This window comes from Onychostruthus taczanowskii, unplaced genomic scaffold, assembly GCF_017590055.1.
Source record: "Onychostruthus taczanowskii isolate IOZ18803 unplaced genomic scaffold, ASM1759005v1 scaffold7, whole genome shotgun sequence".
NCBI classification, from domain to species: Eukaryota; Metazoa; Chordata; class Aves; order Passeriformes; family Passeridae; genus Onychostruthus; species Onychostruthus taczanowskii.
The window spans coordinates 6725385-6752663 of record NW_024504786.1 but is presented as its reverse complement, the minus strand read 5'-3'; the positions used below and the strand labels follow the sequence as shown (position 1 = coordinate 6752663).

The 27279-nt window shown below is 42.6% G+C and overlaps 1 protein-coding gene across 1 annotated transcript in view; it reads right to left on the bottom strand.

Annotated features, from left to right (window-relative positions):
* TRABD2B (TraB domain containing 2B) overlaps positions 1 to 27279 on the bottom strand; it is a 262429-nt gene that overhangs the window by 118131 nt on the left and 117019 nt on the right. The window contains exon 3 of the mRNA XM_041421843.1: positions 710 to 856. Coding sequence (XP_041277777.1) covers positions 710 to 856 — 147 coding nt within the window. The remainder of the gene's footprint in view (positions 1 to 709; positions 857 to 27279) is intronic.

Sequence of the window (27279 nt, the reverse complement as noted above, 5' to 3'; positions counted from 1 at the left end):
GACTGAAGGGCTGTCTGAGACACACACAAAATTATTGAATTATGACATGTTTGAGAGGTTATTTACTTTATAGAGTATTTACATAAGGTCTACTTCCTCCTCATATAGAAGGTCAAACATTACAAAGATTCCCCCTCCACTCTTAATGAGGAGTCTGCATTCAACAGCCCCAAACATCCAGAATTAACCTTTTTTCAAGAACATCCCTTGGAAAGTTTTCCAGGCAGTCCGTTCCTTGTTCCTGGTAACAAGCAATAGGACAAGACGAAACAGCCTCAAGTGGCACTAGGGGAGGTTTGGATTGGACATAGGAAAAACTTATTAATCAAAAGGGCTGTCAAGCATTGGAACAGGCTGCTCAGAGAAGTGTTGGAGTCACCATCCCAGGAGGTATTTTGAAGATGTGTGGATGTGGTGCCTGGGCACACGGTTTAGCTGTGGACTTGGCAGTGCTGGCTTAGCAGTTAACTCGATGATCTTGGAGGTCTTTTTGAACCTAAACCATTCTATGATTCCCCAGAGCCTAATCAAAACCAGGGAAATTCCACTCTCTCATCAGGAAAATGAGGCACGTGTGGAAAGAAAACACAGGGCATTAAAAGGAAGAGGGGAAAGAGGGATCAGAATATGAAGTGATGACTGGGATACTGCTATTAAAGCAGCTGATTTTTCCTCAATTCTCTGGTCCATCTGGAACAATTCTGCTCACCTGAGAAGTGTCATGGTTGAATATCACAGCATTCAGGTCTCCACAGTTGTAGTGCTTGATGAGATCCTCAGTGGTGTAAGGGGCCTGCAAACTCCCTGCTCGAAGGCTTTCGTGTTGGAGCAGAGTTTGGTTTAGAGCAAACAGCACCTGCAGAAACACAGGCAGGAAAAGAAAGTTAAAGACAGTAGGAATCAAAACAACAAGGACTAAAGGACAAAACTTTGAAAGACTTTCCTGCCCCTGAAGTCTCTTCCTTTATCCCAGCAACAAAGTCCACAGCTACAAGGGACGGCCTTTAGGCATTCCCAAATGGAAAAGCATTCAGGTGCAAGACCCTACCTATAATATTCTTCACAGAGTATAACTTTACACAGATACATATTGCTCAGAGGTCACAGTCTCAGAACTCTTGGGCTCTCTGTGCTGGTTAATTTGTTTCCTGACAGACACTGGAATGGAAACTCCCCTAAATGAGGGCAAGTCTAGGGCTTCTGACTGTTTCCAGTACCCTAGTTTAAACCCAAAGCCCAAAATCAGTTGACAGGTTTTTGAGAAAAAAATAAAAATCTTATGAACTTCTGAAGTCAAAGGTATTGTATGGGAACTTTGTGCATGCTTGTAATAACAGAAACTTCAGGAAATACATTATTAGTCTCCCTCTTTTTGTCTTTCCTCCTTCACCCACCCATTTGCAAAGTGAGAACAGAGAAACAGATCTGTAACACTGTCCCAACAGACTGGTCCAGTATCCCCATCCCAAACCTAAAAAAACGCCAAAAAAGCAGAAGCACTATTTTTGGGTAACAAAAAAAAAAAAAAAAAAAAAAAAGCCCTTAAATATTTTTTTAAGTCCCTAATTTTTTTTCCTTTGAATTACCAAACAAAGCCTAAAAAAACCCAAGCAAACAAACAAAAAGACCCCCACCACAAAAAACCCTCCATGCCTCCTCAACAACAACAAAAAAAAAACAAATTAAAAAAGGACTACTAAATTTCACATGAACTACCAAAAATCTTTTTAGATTTGTGACAGGCTGTGGGAGTAATATATACCAGTTATTGTACCACTAAGTCTGGGCTTTACATGTTCTGCTTTCCAAGAACCTTCTGAAGAAACTTGATAAAAAGTAGATTAATAAATCAGTAGAACAGCAGTGAAGACTTTTGGCATGAACTATATAAATAAATAAACACACTTTTCCTAAAATAAAGTGGAATGTGGTGACAGAGAGTGAATGCAAAGAATGGTGACAAAAGTCTGTGAATGCAGACTTCTGAAAAATTATTGATGAGTAATTTTTCATGAAAAGACTCCTGCACCCCTCAGTCTCATATTTCACCAGTTTTTAAGCTTTTCTCATTTATAACAGCAGTGGCCCATCCTTCCCAGAGAATAACAATCATCTCAAAATCTGGGCAAGGTAATTCCTGCTGAGTTTCAGTCTGGGACCTGAATTCTTACCTTCTTCAATTTTAGCAACTGAACCCACTTCAATGAGTGAACCCAAGAGGAGTTTAAATCAGCAATTTACATATGTATTTGCAGGATGGAAGTTTTTCTTAGTTTAAAATTATGATTCCTATTGAAGTTTATCTGAAGGTGAAGGAGAGGAAGTTGCAAAATCTCATGTATATAAAAAAAAAGGTATTGGATATTTAATTATGAATAATAACATTGATAATGTTAGTAATATTGATAATAACAAAGGATCTTCAGGGCACTAACAGCCTCAATAAAAAGCTGTTACATGCTAACTAACATACACAAATTGGGTTGAGGAAAAGCAAATGCTAGTTTTTAATTTATATTAAAAAAAAAAAGATGGTCTTTCAACTGAACCTGTTATACCTCAATTTGGCAATCGGTTCCCCATTAACAGCCAAGCCTAAAAGATTTCCTTGCCCAGATCTAAAGGTCTCTTCAGGCTTTTCTACAAAGAGATCAAGCTTTCCCAGGACCACGGCTTGAAGTTAAGCATCTTCCTAACTTAGTTTTTCTCTAATTTAAAAAATATGCAAAAGACACAGTTTGAAAAATTTCTAATGTTTGAAAGGATCTGAGCTTTTTCTTTTTCCCCTAAGGGCTACAGCTCGAAGAGGAAATGGTTCATCCCAGGATTTCCTGGGGATTCTAAACATTTTGACTAATAAAAATAAAAGCTTAGAAAAACATTGACAGGAAAAATGAGAGCAGAGGTTTTCCCAAAATGCTTTTAGCAAAATCCTTCTCATTTTTGATTTTTTAAACAATGGATATTACTGGATTTTTATATACAAAAATATGTATACACACAGGCACACACACATATACAAACCACCAACAAGCCCTGAGGCAAGACCGTGTGTTTTATGTGTTTTATGATAAAATATTAAGAAGGCAATAAACAAATCCTTACTTACTTTACTCCCAATGGTTTCCCCCGCCTTTTTTTTTTTGTTTTGTTTTGTTTTGTTTGTTTGTTTTGGGTTTTTTTTTTGTTATTCTGGGGAAACCAGTCCTGTGCATTAATGCTGGGTCTTTATCCTGTGAATAAGTTTGGAACCTATTATATTATTTCAGTCACATTTACAGGGGGTTAGAGATTTTCTCTGCTTTCTGCTTCAGAACAGCTTTGGGACCTAGAAGTGATGCTGGCCACCAGCTGAACCCATCCAGCACGCTGCTGTCACTGTGGGGAGCTCAGCACTGCCCCAAAAGCTACTCCAGAGATTTTATTTAAGAAGGAAAGTTAAAATCAGAAACTTGAACACTTGAATATGTAACTAACTGATTTCTAGAGAATTTATAGAATTTTCTGATTTCTGGCTTGATCAAGCCATAACCACCATGGATTTTGGCTGGGTGGCTCAAAACAAATTTGAAGAGAATCGGGGTCTCATCACAGCCGCCTACTTCCTGGCTGGATTTGTAGACCATTTCCTTCAGAGTCAGGTTAAAGCCAGCTTACAACCTGAATTTATTTTTCCTTACTGTTCAGATAATGCCACAAAAACAATGCTGTTTCCTTCCCTTCTCTCTATCTTAATATCACTGACCTCATGACCCCCAGCCTAATCCTCTATCTGAGTTAAATCTCCCAGAGCTGCCTGAGATTACTGAACTGATGAGTTCAAAATAAACACACTTAGAGTGACTGCCTATACACAGTCCCACCTAATAAACAGAGCAGACGGGATTTGTTCTGGGAAGCAATGGGAAGTTATGACTTTGGCTCTTGGAAAGTGCGTTTTTATTCACACAATTTATGGTCCTCGCCCTGGTGTGCTTTGAAGACATTTTTGCACGTGTGTGTGTCTCTGGCCCCACCGCTTGTGACTGACCAGTCTTTTAATCTAGGTGGCGTCATTCTCCCAACACAGAGATTTTATTTGGAGACACCAGTTCAGCCCTCAGGGCAGTCCTGTTTTACTGTCAGTGGGAGTGGGTCCCACTAGTCCTACACAGTCCCAGGGATCACTGGTCCAGACATTTTTGGAGTTGTTTTGCACAGCCTTTGGACCTCTCAAGGAAAAGGGGCTGGGCCAGTGAAGACCTTCGGTAACAGCTTTACTGATCACCGTGACACTCAAACAGGTATTCCCCCTCTCTGTGCTTCTGGATTACAGAGCCAGGAGTCACACAAGAACAGAAGGAATGGGTTACAAAAGCAAACCTCCCATATAAATCAACTTGAATGTTTATGGTGTTTAACTTTCACCTTCAAAAAGATAAAGGATTATAAAACTTCCAAACCACACATAAAAGAAGCAGACACAACTGCAGTGGGTCCTGAGATCTTCAGGTTGGCACTGGCCAGAAGTATTGGTATCAGCACTTGTCCTTGGGACAGTTTGAATATTGTTCTGCAAACACATTGGTGAGGTTGGAGGTTTGATATAATGTGATAATTTAATGAGAGTTGGATTTTAGGGAAGTAAACCTAATCTACAGAAACAGATCTAGAGAACCACTGCCACCTTCTTCAAGAGGGAGGAGAAGTGAATAAATGTGTGTTTGAAATGAGTTTAGGAAAACTTCAGCCTTTCCATCAGAAATAACTTTCTTCATTGAACTTAGGAATAAAGCTAGATGAAAATGCCATTTGTTCCAAGGTACTCCCACACCCATTCACATATTGTGTTTTATTGTGCCAGGCCAGCAGCTTCAAATGGCATTTGAAGGCTCCTGAAGGCCAGCAACATGCTAGTGCTGTATGTGATAGCTAAGGAGGAGAAATCACAGCCTCTGAGCCAGACAGATTTCACCTTACCCATGCTCTGTACATTTGTCTCTAGCTGAAGAGCATAAGAAGGTCCAGAAAACAAAAACCAAGCTAACCCTCATCAAATACATTATAATGCCTGGTTATGTCAGCGGTGAACAGGTGGACTTGTCCACTTGTGGAATCAAGTGGAAAGGTTGCTAGGTCCACCTCTTCAATTTTTCTAACTAAAGCCCCAAATAATGCCACAATGGGGAAAAAAAGCTTTGTGGGAACATCTAATAAGCAGCTGTAAAATAAGACAAGGAAACCTTATTCACAGATAAAATGCTTGAGTGGTCCCAAACCTTCCTATGAAATATATTGCTAATAAAACAGACAACAAATTCAGGAATTACAATACAATAAACACATTTTTTGTTAAGCTTAAGACAAATTGGAGCTGTGCTCTTCTGGTGTGTTTGCTGTACAGGAGACTTGAAGATGAAAGGCAGCCCTAGGAAAACTCTCAGGCCAAGCTTTGCATTCACAGGACTCCAGTAGCTGGAATTACAGGATGACCCCTGCACAGACCCATGATTAATAACAATACCACAAAAACAAGTACTTAAATTTCACACTATGATGTCAGCTCTTGAGCAGGCAACTTATTGTTTTCCTTTGCTCTCTCTTTTGGACATGTGCCACCACAATGCAAACACTAAATAAGCATTACTGGAAGTGTTTGAGTGACTATATCCTGTCAGTGCCAAGACTGCAATTCCAGAAAAGAAATACCCACTCTCCTACTTGGTTCAAAACAAACTGCAACATAAATATTGAGATATATACGGTTCTGCAGGGGTTCTCCTTTCTTAGTTATCCTAATCTGTGATCAAACAGAAAATGAAATACACAGTTTCAGGTCAAAATAGCTACTTGGGAAAAAAAAATAGAAGAAAAAAAAATGCAAGTCCCTGATTTTCCAGATTAATGAAAAGCAATAAAAGTGCTTGCCCAAATCTGTTCAGTTCCATTGGTTTCCAGAAGACGGGTTTCCCCTTTCCTTGAATCTCTTGTGCTATTGCTAGGAATTAGTGAGCTGTGAAACTCACCTAATGAGGTCAGCATCAGGAAATGGCTCTGGAAAAACAGGTCCTGGGGGATCTACTAAAGGACTCCCCCAGTGTCCAAACGAAATCCTGGATGCATTGGCACATTGTACAGCCAGGGCTGTGGGAGGAACGTGCCCAGCTTTGTTGTTGTTTTTCCTATAAAGGGACAGCTAAGGAAAGTGAAACTATTAACTCATCCACTGGAATTTCTACTCACAAACCGTGCTCCCTGTTAAAGCTGCTCATAAAAGCCTTTCGGCTAGTTAGTTCCATATGTTCCCCAAATCCGCAGTTATTGCTTCTGAAAGGCAGGAGTAGTTAACAGTCTGCGGCTTGGCACTGACCAGGGAGACCTAGGGACCTTGCTTTCCCCCTCCCCTTCAAACTGCCAATTAACCAGTTTAATAAACCAGTTTGAATCTGGCAGAGGTGCTTGGAGAAACCCCAAACCACCACCCATCCTAGGGCTCAGCCATGACAGTGACACAGGGGTACGGCCCAGGGCAGAGCAGTCACGCTACTGATGCCCAGCCACTGGACTAAGACTGGTTTTCTTGATGCTGGGAAAGCTGCAGGGACATTGAGGCCCCAGTTTTCAGCCCTATATGCCCAAAGTTCCAGCTGAAGTTGACTCCAACAGCTTGACTTTAGCCTCCTGACTTTTCTCCTTATGCAGACATCCCATGATGAACTTGCACAGGTGAAAGTAATTTTATTTTTTATTTTATTTTTGCTGTGTTTTGACTGAATCAATTACCAACAGAAAATTTCTATATATCAAATACTGCAGAGTGCATGAGAACCCCATTCTCTCAGCCTTAAGTTCCCCAAGCCAGAAAAGGAGTCTCCTGGTTGATGACATTCCATAGGCTGACCCTCTTACACTATTGCTTCTGCTCCAAGTTCCTTTCTTCAGTAGGGCTGGGGCAGGCACAGGGTTCAGTGAGACCATGGAGAGCAGCAGTTTGGGGGTCTGGTGGGTTATGTCTTAGAACAGGCAAAACAGCAACAGTTTGGCCTCTTAGATGCAAGTCTTCTCTTGCACAAGGTCATTAAGACAACAAAGACAAGGAATGAATTTCTCTTGTCCTGAAAGCACTTTTAAAACTTACACTATTATACACTATAAATACCCCATCCACTCTAAATAGGTCAATAAAACCCAGATAAAGGTCTTAAATATGTAACCTGAAGTCAGCAGCAGCTGCAGCAAAGGCAGTATTGGAATGAGGGTAAGATGTGAAAACTTTTCTTCTAGTGGCAGTGACCTCTGTTACTTGCTAAAGGTACTTAGAGTCCAGATTAACATAGAAGAAAGGGTGAGGGGAAAGAGCTTTGATATGGAATTTCCATCCTTTCCCCTTTTGTGAACCAGCACACTGATGGAAGGATGTTTCAATGCCCTCTCCACATCATCAGCAGGGTCTCTTTTGCCAGTAACTCAGCTTGATGTCCAACCAGTCACAGTGTGAGTGAGCAGTGACTCTGTAGGATAACTCTGCTTTGGTCAATGCCCACATTCAAGCTTAGGGAAACAAATTAAGAAACAACAGGAAGACAGATTTGCATTTTAATCAGAACTGAAACTGGAAGGGACAGAATTACTTCTGTTAAATTTGCAATCTAAATAAAGGACTTGTGTGGATTTTGTATGCAGGATTTACTTGCATCCAGTACTTCTGCATCGGTCTTGTTTCTCCTGTGCTAAACTCAGCAGATTAACTTTCATGAGCAAACCTATCTAAAAGGCTAAATGTTTTCACAAATGAGTTATACTCTGCGCAGTCTAGTTCTGCAAATGGTTTTACAATGAAGTGCAATAAATTCCAGTAACCAACACCCTGCCCAGCAGTGATGGCTTGCAGGTCCAAGTGTCACTGTATAGACTTCTGCACTGGAGTCTTAGATCTTGTAAATATAAAAGTAAACACTCAGTAAGATCAGTTCATACTTCTGGCATGAGAGAGCACTCTTCCTTCTTGAAGGAAGGTTGAACTCAGAGTGGTTCTAAAGCATATTCTTCCTTCCTAGAACTCACCTCAGCTATTCAGTTATGTGAATTAAAGAAAGGACATACTAGACAACAAAATATTGCATATAAAGTGCTGAACAGTAACCTAAAAATCCCATTTTAGTTTTAATCAAGTCAGACATGATGGTGTAACTTGCTTCAGCTTCTTTCTTTACACTCTTCATGTTAATTTGTGACAAAGCAGTAACAGGTCTTCCAGGGCTGAGTAGATGGCAACTGGGTTTGATTTTAAACAACCCGTAAACGATATCAGAAAGATCATTTTGAGGGCAAAAGGCTGGAGTGCTCAACTGGTGTGAATGGATCCAACTCCACAATGAGAAACGAGATGGATTGTGTGACACTGGATGTCTAAAGCAGCACCTGGATCATGTGAAATCCACAGGCACAGAGGAGGGCCGAGACATTTCTCACCCAGACAAAGCAGGCAGTGTTCCAGTGGGACAAACTGAACAGGGCCTTGCTGCCTATCTGGTGCTGCCCATCTGGTGCTGCCCTGGGCTGGCTGCCAGCCTGGCTCCTGCACACCTCTGGGTCCCCACAATTTCCCCCTGTGCCACCACCCCAGCAGCCTTGTTTGGACTCCAGCTCCACTTTGCCATTCCTGTTCTTGGGGTATCTCACCACTTACTAGTCAAGAGCAAACCCCCTCTAATTCAGAAAGCCCAAATGCTGCCTCAGTGTCAGGGAAGCCCACCCCACACATCCCCCATGTAACACAAGAGCTCTGTGGGCACTGGAAATTTGTGAGGAGGTTTCTGGAGAAGAGCAGTGTTCCAGCAGAGGTGCCGCAGCGTCTGCTGCACGTTGCTCAAAGGTGTCATTGAAACAAGAACAGTCAGCTCAGATAAGCCCAGCATCCCCAAAAGTGTCTGGTAGCGGATACTTTGGGAAAGCATGTAAGAAATGAGGTGAGCAGAGCATGAACTTTTCTCAGACAACACTTCCCATCTTCTGGAAATCTGCCAGTTGGGGACCTCTTCTCCTATCACTCCTTCCCAGCCACCTCCCTGTTCCCCATGCCTTCACCTCAAAATTATCCCTGTGCTTGGCTGCACCACTCTTCTGAAGAGCAGCCATCTGCCTGTTCTGCGCAGAGAGGAGCTCTCAGCCTGCTGCTTTGCTCAGCAGTTTCACTCCCAAATGGAAGCCTGGCAGGACGCCCGAAGGGCAGCACCCATGATCACTTTTCTCCACCTTAAATGGGCACATTGTCCCTTCACCTTCAGAGGGGGCACATGAAATCCTTCCCAAGAACCTGAAACCACATTTGCGCTTGGCTCACAAGTAAAATTGTTACCGGGCCCTTCTGGGGTTTCGATTTTTCTTTTTTTGTCTCCACTGTAACAGAAGGAATGTGGGAACATGCCCTGAGTGGAGCAGACCAGTTGGCCCTGGTGACGAGTGAGCTGCAATGAAAGGGGCACCCTCATGGAAAAAAGCAAAGTTCTGGGGTGGTTTGGGGAACTCCCAGCTTTAGACACCCAGCCTGAGACTTTTTTTTTAAAAAGTCTACTTTCATGATATGCTAAGCATCCACCCACTGAAAAATGCAACCTGTCCTGGGTATATTTAATTTGGGGTTTATTCATATTACTGCTTAATTTTGAACTGTTGCTTTTTAATTACCAGCTGAAGCTACATAGTAAAATGGACTAGCCCCACAGGCATGTTTTTCTTTCTATTATATTACAGTGAGGCAGCAGATTAACTCCTTCAGCCATCCCAGCTTAACACCTCGCGATGCCAGCACGGCCCCTTTGCAAACTACTGCTCCTGCAGCAGGAACGGCTGGAGGGGACACAGATCTTTCTGTGCTGAATTTTCAACTCCCAGCCTGGGGTACCAGCACAAGCAGGTGCCAATTTCAATATACATCTATCCTGGAGAGTAAATCACAGCCCATCAGGAAGGGGAGCACTTTCCAGGGAGCCAGATGGAGCTGCAACTTCTGGCCAAGGACAAGCACTTTGGGACAACAACTGTCTCAGCTTTCTAGTCTCCACGTGAGCACCACTGAGTTAACAGCTGTAGAAAAGGGAATGTTTCCTAAGCCTGAAGAAGGGTGAATCTTCATGAGGTCCAGCAGAGAAAGGGGGGAAAAAATAGAAATTACAATTTAAAACAGCATAAGTAAAGAAAAACTTCAAGAGGAAGCAGGGAGCTGAACTCATCAGGGATAAGCGCTTGTTTTGAACTGTTGTTTTTTCCTTTAGCTTAGCATTATCTCAAGATGAGATAATTTTATTATGCAAGATGTTTCTGCCATTGGAGTACATAGTGACCAGGCATGGAGTACCCCATGTCTCTTCAGAAACACAGGGCTTGATCTGGCAGCTGCTCTCTGTGGGTCTTCCCCACCTGGAGCAAACCTATGCCCTTAACCAGGACAGATGATGGGACCCCATCAGTGCCAGCTGTTACAGGGCACACAGGTCCCTGGGTGGCCTTACCAGGACAGCCCCTCTTTCCTCCTGGGAATCCACAGTTATATCCTCAGGGTTCCAGCGCAGACCTTGTAAAGCACAGGTGATGGGCAGTGCACTGCTCACCCCTCGTGCTGCCTCCCACCGACAGAGCTCCTGCATCGAAGCATGAAAATCACTGAAGCTGGTGCTCCCCTCCAGAGTGTTGCAGCCCTGGTGCAGTCTACATAAAAATTACTCAAAATTCAGATAGCCAGGGAAAGAAGGTGACCTACCCATCAAATCACAGCAGCTCAAATTTCTAATATCATCTACTTGCAGCCAAGCACTTGCCTTCAAATTAAGCAGAGGCCAAGAATAATTACTTACTATTCACTGAGATATTTACATCAATTATTCAGCAAATAAATTCAGCTAACAAATAGCTTCAAGGAAACCGCAATCTATTCACAGTCAAGTTGCCAAGCCAGAAAAAAAATTATAAAATTAATTATTTGCAACAAACTTCTCTGTTAGCTTTCAAAGTCAGAATGATAAATTCAGACACTTTATTTTCTACTATATATTGGCTCCCTCAATCTAATGCTCCTGTTTATGAATTATGGGAGATTATAGCTGTCTCTTGAAAGATAACTATAATTATATTTTTATTATCATTGGAACTAAAAGATCTTTTTGCTTGAAGGTTTTTTAAGCCTAGCCTAAACAGTCTCCACTCCAGTCAGAGAACACCTATGAAATCAGCTACCAGTGAGGATATGCTGCTAAATAACCAAGAAGAGTGTTCTCAGATTCTTCCTCTCCTGGACAGAGCCAGGAACCAGATGCTGCTGCAAAACATTTATTTAAATTGGCAAATTCTGAAGAAAGCACTTCATTCAAGTAACACTTTAATTTTCTTTCTTTTCTTCCAACTAAGAAAGGATGTCGAAGAATATTCTTTGCACAGCTTCATATATTATTTCCTCACATAAACAAATACCAAAAAGAGTCATTAATACTGTTTTCAGGCACCATTCTGATCTATGCACATAAGCAGCAGAGAGAATACCTGATAGAAATCTGCCTCAGGTTCACCTTCTGCCCTTTTAGCTGCATCTCCTAACTCCTTACATGAACTCACAGAATTTGAGCCAAATAAACTCCTTCTTTCCCCTCCTCCTCTTCTTCTTTGCCTGTTTAATACTGATGCTCTATAAATACACCCACAACTAAGCAATTAAATGCTGCCAATCCCTGAAACACTCCATAAATGTCCAGCAGGTTTTTCCCTCTCCAGCTGCGCTTCACCAGGAAGATTCCCAGAAATCCTACAGCCATCAAAGGCACTGAACATGAAGATACAGCTCAGACAAGTCCTAAAGACCCCAAAGGGAGAAAAAGCAACTCCCAAAAGCAAACGTCTTTTCTCTTGCCCTGGAATAATATGGATGGATAACAGCCTTTTGCACAATCATGACAGTGGGGCTGGAGATCAGAGGCTTCAGTCCACTATTCAACCTCAGGACAGAAGGGAAGATGTCCAAGGAGAAATCCCAAAGCAGTGGTGTGGGTACTGAGCAGAGCACAGAGGACTACTTCCAGGTTTGACTTCACTTCCTAAGGCTGACTCCAATGAGTACAAGGAGGCTCATCTGGTATAATTTAGCATTGTCCTGATGATTGACACTCATTGAAATCCTGCCCACACATCCCATAGGAGGAGATGGGGATGGTGCAGGGGGTAGGAAATGACATCCTCCACAACCTGTGGGGGATCAGCTCATTTTGAAGATGATATCTGATCTGCATTTGCCCCGTGCTCTGAGTCTTTTTACCTTCCATAAACCAGGTAGGATGGGAAGTAGGTTCAGGTGGCTTTATAGACTAATTTGCAGATGGGAGTTGATCAGATTGCCCCAACCATGCCCCAATCATCCTTTACTAATTCACTTGGCAGGGAATTTTGCTCTGGGTTTATATTTTGTGCATGGGCAGCTATGCTTTCCATTTAATTGTTCCTCAAATTTAAAATATAACAAATTCTAAGAAACTTAGCTTGGATTTTGAGTAGCAAACGTTCTGGATCACTTAGAGATGAGGTGAAGCTCTGGAATTATTCAGTAAAGACACAAACAATGAACACATCTGAGAAAAATGTCAGAGAGTTTATATAGAGAGGCAAAAATTGAATAGATTGCAAAAGAAGTTGCTCAGGAAACATGGCTTTACTGAGCTCTGGTAACTAGAACTTACTGGATTCAAAGCATTAGGACACAAGCACTACTAAGAAAAAGACTTTGTGAAGTCTTCTTTAAATTGCAAATTCTGACTCTTTTTTTTCTGATGGGGTGACCTCTCCTCTTTGCTTTTAGGAAGCTAAATTACACTTTAGTTTGCCTGTTTTCATCACATTTTGCTTTGGGCACAAATGACTGCGAGCTCTGCTCTGTCTAAGCTGATAGAAACTGAAAAGAGATTAACCAAAAAGCAATAAACTATTCCCTCCAAATTGTTAGCCCTACATTTTCTTATTAGTGTCTACCCACACTAACTTGAAACTTAGCAATGCTGGTTTTCTCCAGAGATGTCAGCTGAAATAAGCTGGTTCTATTCCTTGCAGATTGCATTTGCCAACAATCTTTCTGCTTTCAAAACACGCCCCCTCCACCAAACACAGCAAGACTGTTGCCCTTTCCAGAATTTCCCACAGGTACACTGCGATGTTTAAGAGGGAACAAAACCAGCATGGCATTTTTCAAGCTATTATCATGGGAATGCTTTGTACACAGAATGTCAGAGTGAAGCCAAGCCTGGTGCAGAGCTCTGAAGGTAGATGGATGAGTGTACGAGCCAGTGACTTGCAGATATTACACACCAGAGCCATTAAAGTCTTGAGAGGAGGGGAGGGACTCCTGATGCAAGAAGATAGTAGGATCTGAAAAGATCCACAAAATCCCTTTCAATTACAATGGAAGTTGCTCAAGAAAAGCAATCCCATTGTCTTCTCTTTGGACTTTTCATAAGAGCATTGGGAATGGCGGAGCAGATGTGCTGTAGCACGGAATGAAGGCTCCAGCCCAGCCCTAGACTTCTTAAGGCACTTTTGCCAGCCTCTTCTCTAATAAATTTAGACACTCTGGCACCTGAAAGTTTCCAGATGATACTACAAGCCAACTACAGAGGACTGACTTAAGTGCCCTTGCCTCTGTTACACTGCCTGACCACGAGACCAACTCCTAGCTGGCACTGGCATTCTTCAGAGCTGGGCCTGCTGCCTACTCTGCAGTCTTGGGCAGAGTTTGACCCTTAGTATTCACAACTAAATGCTACCAGATGGATGCATCAGTTCAAAGGCTGGTGGAAACAATTAAGATTACAGGAAGCCACGTTTATCCTTCCACCTATAGCACTGAATTAATCATGGCTGATAGGGATCTAAGCAGAGCCCACTCAAGGCTCTGATTTATATCATTACCTGTCAGGAGATGGCAGAAGATTGCCCAGTAGCTGCTGAACGCTTTTCTCCCACCCTCTGCCTCTCCTGGGGAGGCAAATATAAGCCAGGACATTCCTGCTTTGCTCAGGATGCCATGAAACCTAACCTCCTGTTGACACAAGCATTAGGCCCCAGGACTGTATAACAGGTCACTGACAGAAAGATATAAGATAGAGCTTCCAAATTTGGCTGGCCACACACAGGCAGGCACTGGGATATGCATGTTCCTGGCTCCCAGGGCCTGCATACCTGTGAGGGAGACTCGGAGGCTGATGGACATCACAGGGCACTCACCAAACCATTTTTCAGTTGTGTCTTCTGGCAAATCCAGTGGCTGATGCTGCCTGATATTCCTATGAATCCTGTTTCCTTCCTAAGTAGCAAAGGTTGGATTTGGTTCTAAACACAGGGAAGATCCAGGTAGTAATGGACATCTATGTCCCTATAGTTGCTATTAAAAGAATGACAAAGGAGGAGTGCCAGAACCATCCATACTGTGTGGGACTGGAAGTCTGAGTGCCCCCATGTGAATCTGAATATTTGTGCTTAAATAAATTAAACCCTCAGTGCTCATCTACCTGTCAGAAGTCCAGTGTCAAGACTGAGAGGGGACTCTCAGCAACTGTGAGCTCAGTGCTTTCTTTGGAAGCAAATCTCCTGAAGTCTGGGTGCTCCCTTTCCCAGGGACTCACTGATGAGCACATTTCATGTCAAGCATGAAATGGGAATGCATCTGTTACCATATGCTAAGCTTTTCTCCATCTGTGGGAGGCAAAACAAAGACAAACAAGGAGGCTTGAGTCAATACAAGGGTTAATTTAAGCACTGAGCTTGCTTAAAATAAAAGTTGTCACCAACCAAAAAGAACAAGTAGCCATTGAAGAGAAAACTGTTGAGATTTATGGGCCCCTTTCTAGAGACATAAAAGGGGAGTCAATCATCATTTGAAGTTTATTTTTTTAATAAGAACTCCTCAAATATTCCCCCCACTTTTCATTGCCAGAAATGTAAGCTTGTGGCTGTGAAAAAGTTAAAAATTAGGGGTTTCTTAAGTGGGAGCAGAATGCATGGTCGCTCTGTGTGACCCCAGCTACTCTAACAGCTACTGCTAATTCCCTGTGGAAGCATCAATAGCTTGTGAAATAGACTCCTTTCTTTTCTTGTACAAATTATTCCTTTATATTTTTGAACTTCTGAACCTCCTGGCTTAATAACAACTCCACAAGAAAGAAGGAAAATAATTGAGTGTTTATAACAGCACGCATCCTTTTTTATTATCATCCCAGGCTGTGGCACTTTCAGCTCAGCAAAGCTTTAGTCACAGCTGCTCTGCAAAACTATTCAGAAATGGGAGGGGGAGAGGGATGGGAAGGACATCTCCTCCTACATAGGAACTGTGGTCAGTGGACATTTTTTAGATTTCTCAAACATACAGTTTCAATATCTTCCACCTACTCCCTAAATTATAACCTACCCACTTACTACCTGTTTCAGTTACAAACAGAAATTAAAACATTGCTCCAGCCTCACAGCCTGTGAGCTGCAGTACATCAGAGTGTGGGTCATAAAAAACTGCAAAACAATGCAAGACCAAAACCTCAACCCACCCACACATGCAAGGAAAGAAACAAACAAATCAGGGGAAAATAACAGGAATAAACTTTCTTTGGCCTCATTCTTTTTCCAGTTTTAAATGGAAAACAATGTGACAGTGCTGCAACAGATTACAGTCTATTTATTTTCTCTAACAGACCTACAGTTGGTGGATTCCCCTCTACCTCCCAAAAGAGTTACATGGCTTGAATTAAAAAGGCTAACAGTAGAAAGTATATTTACTCAATAGCAAATGGCCATGCCAGGCTCAGGAAGTCCTCCAGTGGGCCATGCTCAGGCTCATCTTCCTCCAGCAGTTGGTTTAACAAGCACTAAATCACTAAGTCTTACATTCTAGATAATTTGCTGCCCACTATCATCACTTTGTTGATTAATATGCTAATTCATAATAATGACAGATTCATAATAGTACACTTGGCAATTCATATTCTGAGCTAGAAACTCAGCCAGGGAACAATGCTGTGCCCTTCCAGGTCAGTGGTGCAGCACAACCCAAGCCTTTTATGACAAGATTATGACAAGGTCAGATGAGCATTGTAAGGACTTGGCACATAAAACTGAGCAGCATTTCCTTGAAGAGGCTCAAGAAATGCCACCACCCACACTTCAGCAGAGCCCACTGCTCAGAGACACATCTTCACTCTGCTGTCAGCAAGGACAATGGAAACCTGCTTCACTGGAGCAGCTTCCTGTCAGTAAAACTCACCTCAGACCAATATTGGCTTGGCTGAAATTGAAATGTGCAAATAAGAGCTCGGTATCCTTGAGGTTATCAAACATTTGCCTTCCCAGTAGTTATTTACAGGTGATATTTTGGGTTTCCACTGGTATAATCCAGTTAAACTCTTACAAGCTGATGTATTTGTACCAAGCTCCTCCACTCAATTGATTACACCATGAAATAAGGGGCTCCTACCTTCTTTGATATATACTACAAAGATCAAAGGACAAAATGAGAACTAATTTTAACAGTTTCATAATGGATGTTGGAGGTATTTCCTTTGGTCATATTTACCTAGACATCTTTCCTTTCTCCTTAGTGAGGGTTCTTAAATGTAGCTTCTGAGCCCAGGCTAAACCCTCACTAAATTTTCTCCATAAAATGAGGTCCCCTGCAGCTGGAACATGTGGATGGTGTAGGATTCGAGTGGCAGCCACTGCCTGCTGCTCCCCCTACCACTGGCATTTCAATTGAAGTCCATTTATCACAGGCTTACGGTCAGATCTAACTGTAAGTGAGCCATTCCATGACTGTGATCTAAATTATTTATTACCTCTGAGTAAGTACACTGAGATGGAAAATAAAAATCCAAACCCTAAACCCAAACCAAGAAATAACACTGGAATCTCAGTAAAAGGTTGACCAGGAGGCTCTGGGGCTACTGTTTGCATTTGTACAGGATGTGTAAAGGATCCCTCTCATTTCCATCACTGGGCATTTAACCCACAGACAGTATGTTGATGATTTCCATCATATTTCTTTACCCTTGAAAATAAAGTGTATGAGGCAGTGGAAGCCTGAAGGGATGAGACTGCATTAGTCCCTATGTTAGTTTTGCAGCCTCCTTGTTCCATGTGATGGACAGGGTACAGCCCTCCAAACAATTATGTTTCTACAAGTTCTGTGAAAAAAGCTGATGAGGCAGAGATGATGTGAAGGGAAACCTCAAGGAATCCATACAGGACTTCATCCTTGAGATGCAAATTCTGGAGAGATGATGCTTCCCTTTGCCCTTCCTCATACAGAAAAGTTATTTAGGCTTCAGGTGGATTTGGGATGAATTAGAAATGTGGTCAGGCAGGTTTCTAGCACAACCAGCCCTACAATTGCTCAGCTATTCAGCCTACAGTCAGATGAGAGCTCAGTCAATGTGTCTGAGTAGGGAATTGCAAAAGAAATGCACAGGGATGGGAAGGGCCCATCACAGAGGGGAGCTGACTTCAATTAACATGGCATTTTCTGCCACAGCATTGCTGCTTTATGGGCTAAAACCTCAATCACTGAACAGGAATGGGTCTTCAAATGGTGGACACCTCATTTCTCCCGAGTACTCAAGTGGAGCAACCTTCATACCAATCTTTCCACTTTCTAGCTGAATGAGAAAACTTCCTTTAGCAAATTTTGAATCACTTTTCCTCCTCGTGACACATTTAAACTAAAAAAGTAATAGCCATCATTTGTCAGTAACAGTAAAGAAAGAATGTTAAGCAAAAAAAATCCAAACACAAATAAAAACACAACAGAAGTGGCTTGTTCCTCATGATATAAATTATTCTTTTAAATTTGGTGGGCTAAAATCCACATAAATGGGATTTTGCATTTTGGTCCAATTTCTGTATAAGTATATGGCAATCCTAAGACTGATTTCTATGGATCTTGGATCAAGCCCCACACGGAATTCAGCACTCTCCAGGTTAGAACAGAAGCTCTACAAAAACACATTCCCACAGTTCATGGTAGGTTTAGGTTTCAGAAGTGTGACTGAGAAGGTTTCCAGCAATGCTGAAATTCCCTTCCTGAAGTCCAAAGGGGAAAACCAAACAATTCCAAGTGAAAAAGCTAGCAAAGCTGCTGAATCAGCTCTCTATAGACCTCTCCTAGATGCTGCAGCCTAGATCTGTTCAAGAGTTGTGTCCATACAAATAAACTCTATTTCCAACAGCCCACAACAGAAATTGAGATCCCTCATTTATTTTCAGAATTGCATTCTCTCCTGGGTTTATTCCCCTTAGACACTGTCTTTCTTTCTGACCCTTCTTCCAGCTCCCTTTGGGCAGCTAAATAAAAACCTCATTTTAGTGATGCAAGGATGCCTCCTGGCTCCGGAGGTTTTGTTCTTGGAGAGCTCCCATTCTTTCTAAGTTCACTTCTGTGCAAGTTTTTATTCCTCTTCTGTGCTGGTTTTGGGGCTATGACTGAACATGTCAAGAGAGTGACCCACAGGCTTTTAGACATTTCTGTCTCTTTGGGTGGGATTTTGAGGAGCACTAAGAGCTGGCCTCACAGAGAGCTGAAATCATCCTGAGCTGCTTGAGAAGAAGCTGTTTGGATAAAACCCCAGAGACATCTCTGGGACACTCTACTCACCTTGTTTCTCAATTATAAGCTTGTATAAAAGGCACTACAAAACCCTTGATCCACATAAACCTCACAAGTTGGGATTACCACTACACCACTCCCAAACAGTACAAAGATGAAAGTTTGAAGGCAACTTCCAAAAAACTTGTTGTCAGCTTTGTGCTGCTCTTTTCCTACTTTCAAACTCAACCCCAGAGAAGTCTCCACCCAGGCTTTCAAACACCAGGAGACATGTCGAACTCCTTGAGTTTCAGTCTGCATCACTGGTTAAGTCTGGCTGTCTCCAGAGCCACGGTGTCTGGCCATGAGCAGGGCAGAATTAATCCATCCCTGGCTGCTTGCAGAACCCTCCTTTGCTCCCTTCACCTCCTGCTCTTTCCAAGCACCAATTTTCCTTGACCTCATCCCAGCCAAGCCTGGCTGACTGAGGGCTTGTCATGCAGCACAGGGAGAGCAGCTCCAGCCAGCCCTGCACGCCGGGCTTTTCCTGACTCCCTGACACTTCTGATCTGATGGATTTTGTAGTGGTCTTGTAAATGGGAATTAGTCATGCCTGGAGGGTCAAGGTTGCCAGACCTCATGCTGAAGTGCACATGTATTCCTCAAAGGAAAACTAACAAAAGCAGGTTCTGTGCCAGGCTAGGAGGGAAAGAAGATATCAACAAATTGACAGAAAACAGCTTCTGTGACTTCTCAGCTCAGCAAGGACCAGGCCCCAGGGCTAGGGGGGAAAGAAAGAAAAGGGGGAAAAAGGGCAAGTAAGGAAGGGGAAAGTAAAAAAAGGAAAGGGAGGAAAGGGAAAATGAAGGGAAAGGTGGAGGAGAAAGGGAAAGGCAAGGGAAAGGGCAAGGACAACAGAAAGGGCAAGGGCAAGGGTAAGGGAAAGGAAAAAGGGAAGAGAAAAGATTAAAGAAAGGAAAAAGGAAAAAGCTCTACCACTACTCAGTGTACCAAATAATGTTAGAGAAAGAACTCTTACTTTGGCAAAAGCAACTGCATTCTAGCTAATCACTCACGATTCTTTACTAATGAGGAAGGAATTAAAAGCATTGCAAGATGTGATGAATTCAGACAGCCTGGATAATATAATCCCTTGGCCTTACAATAATGCTGTTAGGACAAAACATACTGATAGATAAACAGGAGTGAACACAAAAATACAGCTAATGAAATTACAATAGACTTAGCTGGTACAAGTCAGCCTAGGTCAGCTAAGAACAGTCAAAAGAGTCAACAATGACAATTTTCCATAGCTCATAGTCCAACTTCCCAGCTTCTAATCAAGATAATAAATCCCATCCCTGTAAGTTGCACCAACTCACATGGACCACAGTGAAACTGAGTGAAAAGGGTTTCTTGTAAGGAGTGAGATGGAGGAGGGGTTGGGAGAAAATGCTAAAAACATCAAAGTCTGAATAGGCTAAATTGGCAAGTAGTGTGGCCTGACAGGAATGGATCAGGGGAGAGGTAGGGCCTGACATAAACATTACATACATTTCAGGAGGTTTATTTTGGCTTAGTACTATGCTGGTCTCATGGACTGAATGTCTGTTGAATCCACAATAAGCACCAAGGTGCAACAGCGGTAACACTGAGGGATATATTTCAAAAGCAAGTTCCTAATCCAAACTAAATGCTGATGTGGACAACTCCAAATTTATTTTCATGTGGGGACTACATTAAATCCTGCTATCATTTATAGGCATTTTGGGGAGGAATGGGGTAAAAGTCTTGTGCTAAACATGCAAACCACAGTTGAAATTACTGTGATGCAGCAAGTTTGATGTCAGATAAAGTGTAAATAGCTGTCCACATGCCAACCCTTGGCCTGCCACAATGGCACAGGGAGGTAACTTGACTTAATCATCATTTAAGAGCATTCGTGCAGCCTGTTAGGGAGCTCTGCAGGCAGGCAGGAATTCAGTGAGCTCCCAAAGGTCCCATATACCTGAACTCCTAAATGTTACTTTTGGGTGGGTTGCCAGTGCTGAAGGAAATATTAATACAAGAGATCCTGACCCTGCAATAAACACTCAACAATACTTCTTCCTATTATGACTTACTTAAACTTCTGCTGGTTCATCTGCTGAACAACCTCATTTGTGGGTCATCTCTGAGAAGATCAAGTCTGATCGATAGAAGATACAAGAAGGTTTTCCAGATGGATGCAAGTTATTCACTTGCACAGACAGGAAGTTGGAGACTGCTAACACTGGAGAACTGTCCCACTGGAGATCTCCTTCAGCCTTTGGCACACAGCACCAAGGACACAGCAACAGGGCACATGCTCTTATCTAGTGAAGATACAGAACAAAACCAACACTGCAGAAGCTCAGGCTGTCAGCTTTGTTTGTCTACAGTGCTTACATGACCTTCACTATCAGAGCTTCTCTCAGTGCCTGGCTGATACTGACCTGAGGGCTTCACTGGCTCTGCCCTATGCACTCCTTGTGATCTGCAGGAACCAGTCCATTGACACTTCATTCGTCCCATACACCTTTCTGGTGACAACATGAGGCTGAAAACATGATCTTGGGGTCCCTTCTCACAGAAGAGAGACATACTGCAACTCACTTACCCAGAACCACACAGGAAGTCCATGACAAGACATAAATCCTTCAGGACAGAACTGGAAAATATTTATTTTCACAGCATTCAGACCAGAGTCTCAAAGTATCTGATTATTCATTTACTCTTTGTTTTCCTTGTTCAGGAGGATCTATCAACTTCACACTTGGAGATGCTCCCACTTCATTGGGAGAGATGCTGCATTTTATCTACAGAATGGGAGAATGGGGCCAGTTCTGGGCAGAAAGGGTTTTCAAGGAGGAGGCAAAGCTATGCAGGAGCTTGATGCTTCTGTGATAACAGCAGGATACTCAGCTGAGTTTGCTTTGAATGCCTTCCTAGTCATGAACCACCCAAAGAGCTGTCAGAAAAAAGGTGTTGTGTCCTGAGAGAAATCCCAGTCCTCTGACACTTGCTTTCATGTTGATATGAGCCCAAAAAGTTGAAAGAGCAGGTTTTTCAACTCTCAAGTGTGACAAAACAGAGAACATCACTTTTTTTGGTGCCAGCAAAAGTGAAAAATTCAAAACAGTCTCCTGACAGATCTCACAGATTTTCCCTGGACAAGCAGCATCACTGGGTTTCCTGGATTATTACTTTTAGTCTGGAAAACGTTGAACCTAATCTAAACCCAGCCCCAACAAGAAGACACAACAGACTGAAAGAGTGAGATGGAGACACACATGGAAACCCCTCAATCTGAACAATAACCAGCTATGATCCACTACCACAGAAAGCACCACCCTGCCCTGCTGAGCTGCCACCCTCCCCTTTGCTCACATCCAGACAGAAAGGACTTCATGAGCTGAGCAATAATCCCAGGCAGAGAGACATGAAATGAAAGGGTCCACCTGTGCCTGTAAAGTACACTGAGGCAAAGTCACTCGTGCTTATCAGTGGTGATAGTCACAAGTGTGAGAGTTGTCCCTGAATGGCACAAGTGTTCCTGCTCCAGTCACAAAGACATCATTTCCCTGTATTTTTAATAGGTATGCTTTTATTTAAACAGCCCTTTTTTTAAGACTGTAGGCTAAGATGGCCTTGCTTCCCCAGGGGTCTCACTAAAAGCCAAACTGCACCCGACCCACCAGTGTAACTTAAAAAGTTAAGCAGTGGTTAGGGACAAGCCACCTCATTCTTTCCAGACCTGGAATCTTAGTGCATATGAATTTTCGATAGTGCTGCAAAAGTGGCACATTACAAATTAGCAACAGTTTAGTTTATTAGTCCCCGAGTGGATTTATTTATGGCACAGAATATATTGCTGTAGGTTCCCTGAGACCGAGACTGTGACGTTACTGAAATTAAAGGGGATTTCATGTGGAAGACTGTGCCAAAATGGACTTACTCCTATTGTGATTTCAACATGTGGTATTGTTTTACCATATACTTCTTGAGCTTGATGCCTTCACACCTTACAAAGATCTGCTGTTGCAGCAGCTGATGGTGCATTCTGCTGAGCTCACTGCCACAGCATGGAGAGAGCCAAGCACAACAGGAATCTGGATCCTTCAGCCTTTGGTTCACTTCTTCAGGGAACAGCAGCACCATCTGCTACTCACAGCAGGAATTCAGGACTGCTTGTGCCCTTGGCTGCTCAGATAATAGGGACACACAGATTTGTAGTGGTGATGTAGAGGGAAAGATGTTTCCCTCAAGGGACATAGATGCCTAAGCTACAGTAATTCATCCCTTCTCATTAGAACAATGAAAAAAATACCTTCACTTAAACCTAGCATATGCAGCCCTTCTCATCATCTCAAGGAAACCATGATGTCTCTGATTGAGAAGGATGCTCAGAGGCTGTCTCAACAAAGTTTAGTTTCCCTGGATTTTCTGAGTGAGGGAGCAGACAGATTCCAATAACATTTTCACCAACACTACAATGTGAAGCTCCAACATCCAAGGGTCCTTCACCATCATGATGCACAGCCCCAGTACCAGAACCAGCTCTGGACAGTTAGGAGCCCCTCAAGCAGGTTAACCTTTGAGCACAGCTCTGAGCATTGCAGGGACATGAAGGGGAAGCCAAGGAACTTCATCCCCTTTATTCTCACACTGTATTAATGTAGTGTTGTCTGTGAGTTGGATCAGCCCTATGCCTGCCCTGAAAGAAATATGCCAATATATGAACTTTCAGTGTCTGGTGCAATTTGATGGTACACCTTCTTCTCAAAGAACTGGCAAAGAACAACTCCGTCTTTGTGTCTGGGATAGAAAGTAACTGCTGCAGGATTCACATTATTATTCACTTTATTTTATAGTGTCTTCCCTCTTAGCTGCCAGTGTAAGAGGTTCTACTTCTTAGCAGGATGCTACTGTTTACCCCAGCTGCAGCTTGGCAGGTGTCAGTTCCCCGTCCAACAGAAGGAAAAACTGCTGTGCTGCAGAGCTAAGTGAGTCTTCCAGGGCCACACACCAAGCAAACAGCAGCTCCAGGACTAGAAATCAGGAATCCCAAGTGTCTCACCACAAACACAATCCACTGAGACCACAGTTGCCTGACAGCCAATGCCCACTCTCATGTACTGGAACATAGGAAGTGAAAAAGCAGAGTTTGGTTTTAGTGCTGGCTAGCCTCACTGGAGCAGCTCTCAGCTCCTGGGGAGGGAGTGGGGAGGACATCAGTGCTACAGGGTGTGGAGGGACAATGCCATCCCTGGGTGACAGCAGTTTTCCCCACAGCCATCACTGCCTTTGGAGACTGAGACCATGTTGTGCCCCTCTGCATGAATCCAGCAGCAGGAGAAATACAGGGAGACCATCAAATTTGGGTCCCTTTAGGCTTTCCTCCAGGGGTGGTACATGTATGAGGCTGGCTAGTGTCAATTCCTGTTGCTGAAGATGTTTTGGGGCTGATTCCTTGTCCTTGTTTCCTCTTCAAGAAAGGAGAAAATGTTGAACAGGATGGAAAGGTGGGGCTTGTACTTCTTCCTCCACTCTCTCTCCTCAGAGAGGTGAAGCTAATGACAATCAGACTTTCTCCCAAGGAAACAAAATCTCCTCAGCACTTCCTCACCCACTGCTGAACTGCAGATGAGTTAAATGAAAGGTGACTTGACCAGCAGAAGGTGGCTTGCACTGTGTGTGGCTTGGTTCATCTCCATGGACAGAGTGCAGGGACAGGACCCTGATCAGAAGATGTTACTCATACGATTTTAGGCCAAGTCATGACAAAGTTCACACAACCTGTTACCTTCTGCCAGGGACAACAGGCGACAAGAACTGACTGAAATGTTTGGCTTCATCCCCTCCCACAAGTCAACTGGATGCACTGAATTCAGCAGAGCTGCCTCAGCACAGCTCCTCACATCAACCTCCTTTGGTATGAAACAACTTTTGGCATTATTTAGTACATCTGTTTCTAGTGCCCAAGGCCAAGATACTGATTACCAGATTGCTAATTCTAATTACTACCTGGCATGTAGAAAACAAAACCAGCTACATGTGCTATTTACCCCAAGGAGAAGAAAAAAGTAAAAGGTCAAAACTAACCAATACAATACAGAACACTGCATTGGAAGAGAAACCCAACCCCCTTCTAACAAAATACAGAGCACTGCATTGGAAGAGAAACCCAACCTCCTTCTAACAAAACAGTTTCTGCGGCATTCCTCCCTTCCTGTGTTTGTGTTTCTCTTTTTCCTAAGGGCTATAAAATTTAGCATACTAGGAATTGTGGGTTGCTTTATAGACCAAGAAGTTGGGTTTGTTAGAAGTTGGCTTGAAAGGGGTACTTCTTTCTGTCGGCTACCTGGCTGCCCTAACTAGTTTGACACCTGCAAATTATTCCTCTTTTTCTTCCCAGAAAACATGCCAGTCAAAAACAGCTAACCTAATTCCTCTGACAATTTGTGCCTGAACACGCAGTTCTCTCTACTGAAAGCAACATGAAAATAAAGCTCTGCAACCTTCAGCACCTGCCAAAGAACATCAACTCGACCTTTTCTGAATTTTTTTGACCAACACTTTTTCTCACCCACCTCTAGATCTTGACTTCTTCATTGACTGTGCTAACTTGGCATAAAGGGCAGTTTAATCTCTAGAGCTGGACTTTGACAACCGTGCAATAACAATGTCCTATAGCACCCTATGTCACTATTCCATAGAGATTATGAATTAATTATTCCTCTGAATGGGAAGCCATGATTAGTTACATACGAAGTAGTACCTCAGCAGTTCAAACCTTGCAGTTCTAACCAAGGTGCTGACTGAGGTTCATCGCACTGCAGTCAGTCAACACCACTGCTCATTATCCACAACACTGGGATTCATTCCACCTCCTTTCCCAGACATGAGTTTCACCAGAAAGAGACTGGGGATGTTAGTTAAGCAGTTGTATTGAGCTGAACGGGTCTACTTGGATGATGGAGGAATGACAGAATCAGTCATCAAACAGGCAGAATTCCCACTGGTGGCATAAACATGTCAGGGCTATATCATACTGTAAATGTCACCCGTTTCTGCCGACAAATTTTTATTTGCATTGTTTCTATATAAATATTCTTTTCTAAAAATGTCAGGGAGAAATGCCAGTTAGTTTCTGACAATGATGACAAAGAGAAGATACATGGGAAGCTAAGTACCAGAGTTTCCCACAAAATCGTAGGGGATTTTTCTAATGGAAAATATTGCACTTTTGTTGAAAAATCCCTAATCCTTTGGCCACTGGCCAAAGTCTCTTGGAATTAACAATATTAGGTTTGGCCAATGGGCATTCAATATGGGTCCACAGCAAACAGATTTGGTTAAAGAAAGAAAAGCCCAACAAGTTATACTGTCAAGCACTCAGCTGATCACCAGAAAAGTTCTGATAGCATTTTTTAAATGAGCTGTATTGAGTATGTCACTGGTATTGACACTAAAGTCAATGAACTCACTCCACTATAAAGCATTTAGCACAGAGAACACCAGGGATCTTTCCTGATCTATAATTCAGCCTGGCATTCTGCTGATGAGGATTTTCCAGAGAACGCTGCAACCCATACTGCTTTGCTGTAATGTTGCTGATTTCCATATATACGCACACATAAATATACATACATATACTTTTTGTATATACATATACATATATATTACATTTATTTATATCATTTGATGCGTTGGATTCCATTTATTAATTATAAATAAGTGTTCTAGAAATTGTTTAATGTGGTTATAAATTTTAACTGAGGATTTCCCTGCTTTTATAAGCAACTATATATGAGATTAGCACATTAGAGACTAAAAGATAGCTTTATGAAGAGCTGGATCATCCTTGGTCACCACAAAGTCTGAATTATGAAGCTTCTAGTATTTCCTGGCTGTGGTAATTAAAGATGAAAACCTAAATTTACAGAACTTTCAAAAATTCTTGAAGACATAACTTTTTCTATTAGAAGAGATATACACTAAAATGGCATAGACATGGGGGGGGGGGGGGGGGGGGAAAGAAAGCTTTTAACTGCATTTATATAGTACTTTAAGGTCTTTCTTTTTGCCCTTTCCCATCAGGCTGAGAGCAGCTGACAGTAATACAGCCTAAAGATCAGGTGGCAGAAGCAGAGTCAGAGTCAGCCCTTCATGGCCACAGAAACCCCGCTCGATTCACCATTACAAGTCTTGGCATCGTGTAAGAAGCTGCTCTGGAAACAAGGTAAAAACCAGTATGTGAACATATCTAAGACCCCATGAGAAAAACAACTGCTCCTAGATTTTACCCAAGCATGGATCTAAAGGCCAACAGACAGGGATTATACTTGAAAACCCTCTCAGCTCCTCCAAAGCTCCAGTATAGTCTTTGAAAATTCTTCCATTTCTTTGGAAGAATGCCCACAATTCTGTTCAGCTCAGTCTCAGTAGCACCTCCTAAAGTACCCTAGCTCCTAGAAAAAGCATGCTTCAGTTTTCTACATTATTTCAGGCTCTGAATGTGGCAAAAGAAGGATGCCTACACTTCCAATGGCAAAAGGGAGGCACCACTGCACTGTCGTGCATGGGGAAACCTCCAGTGCTTGGGATCACTCCCCACGCTGAGGTTCCTCTGGAGCTGACCCCGCATGAAAACAACTCAGAGCTGAACTTCCCACTGGAGAAAG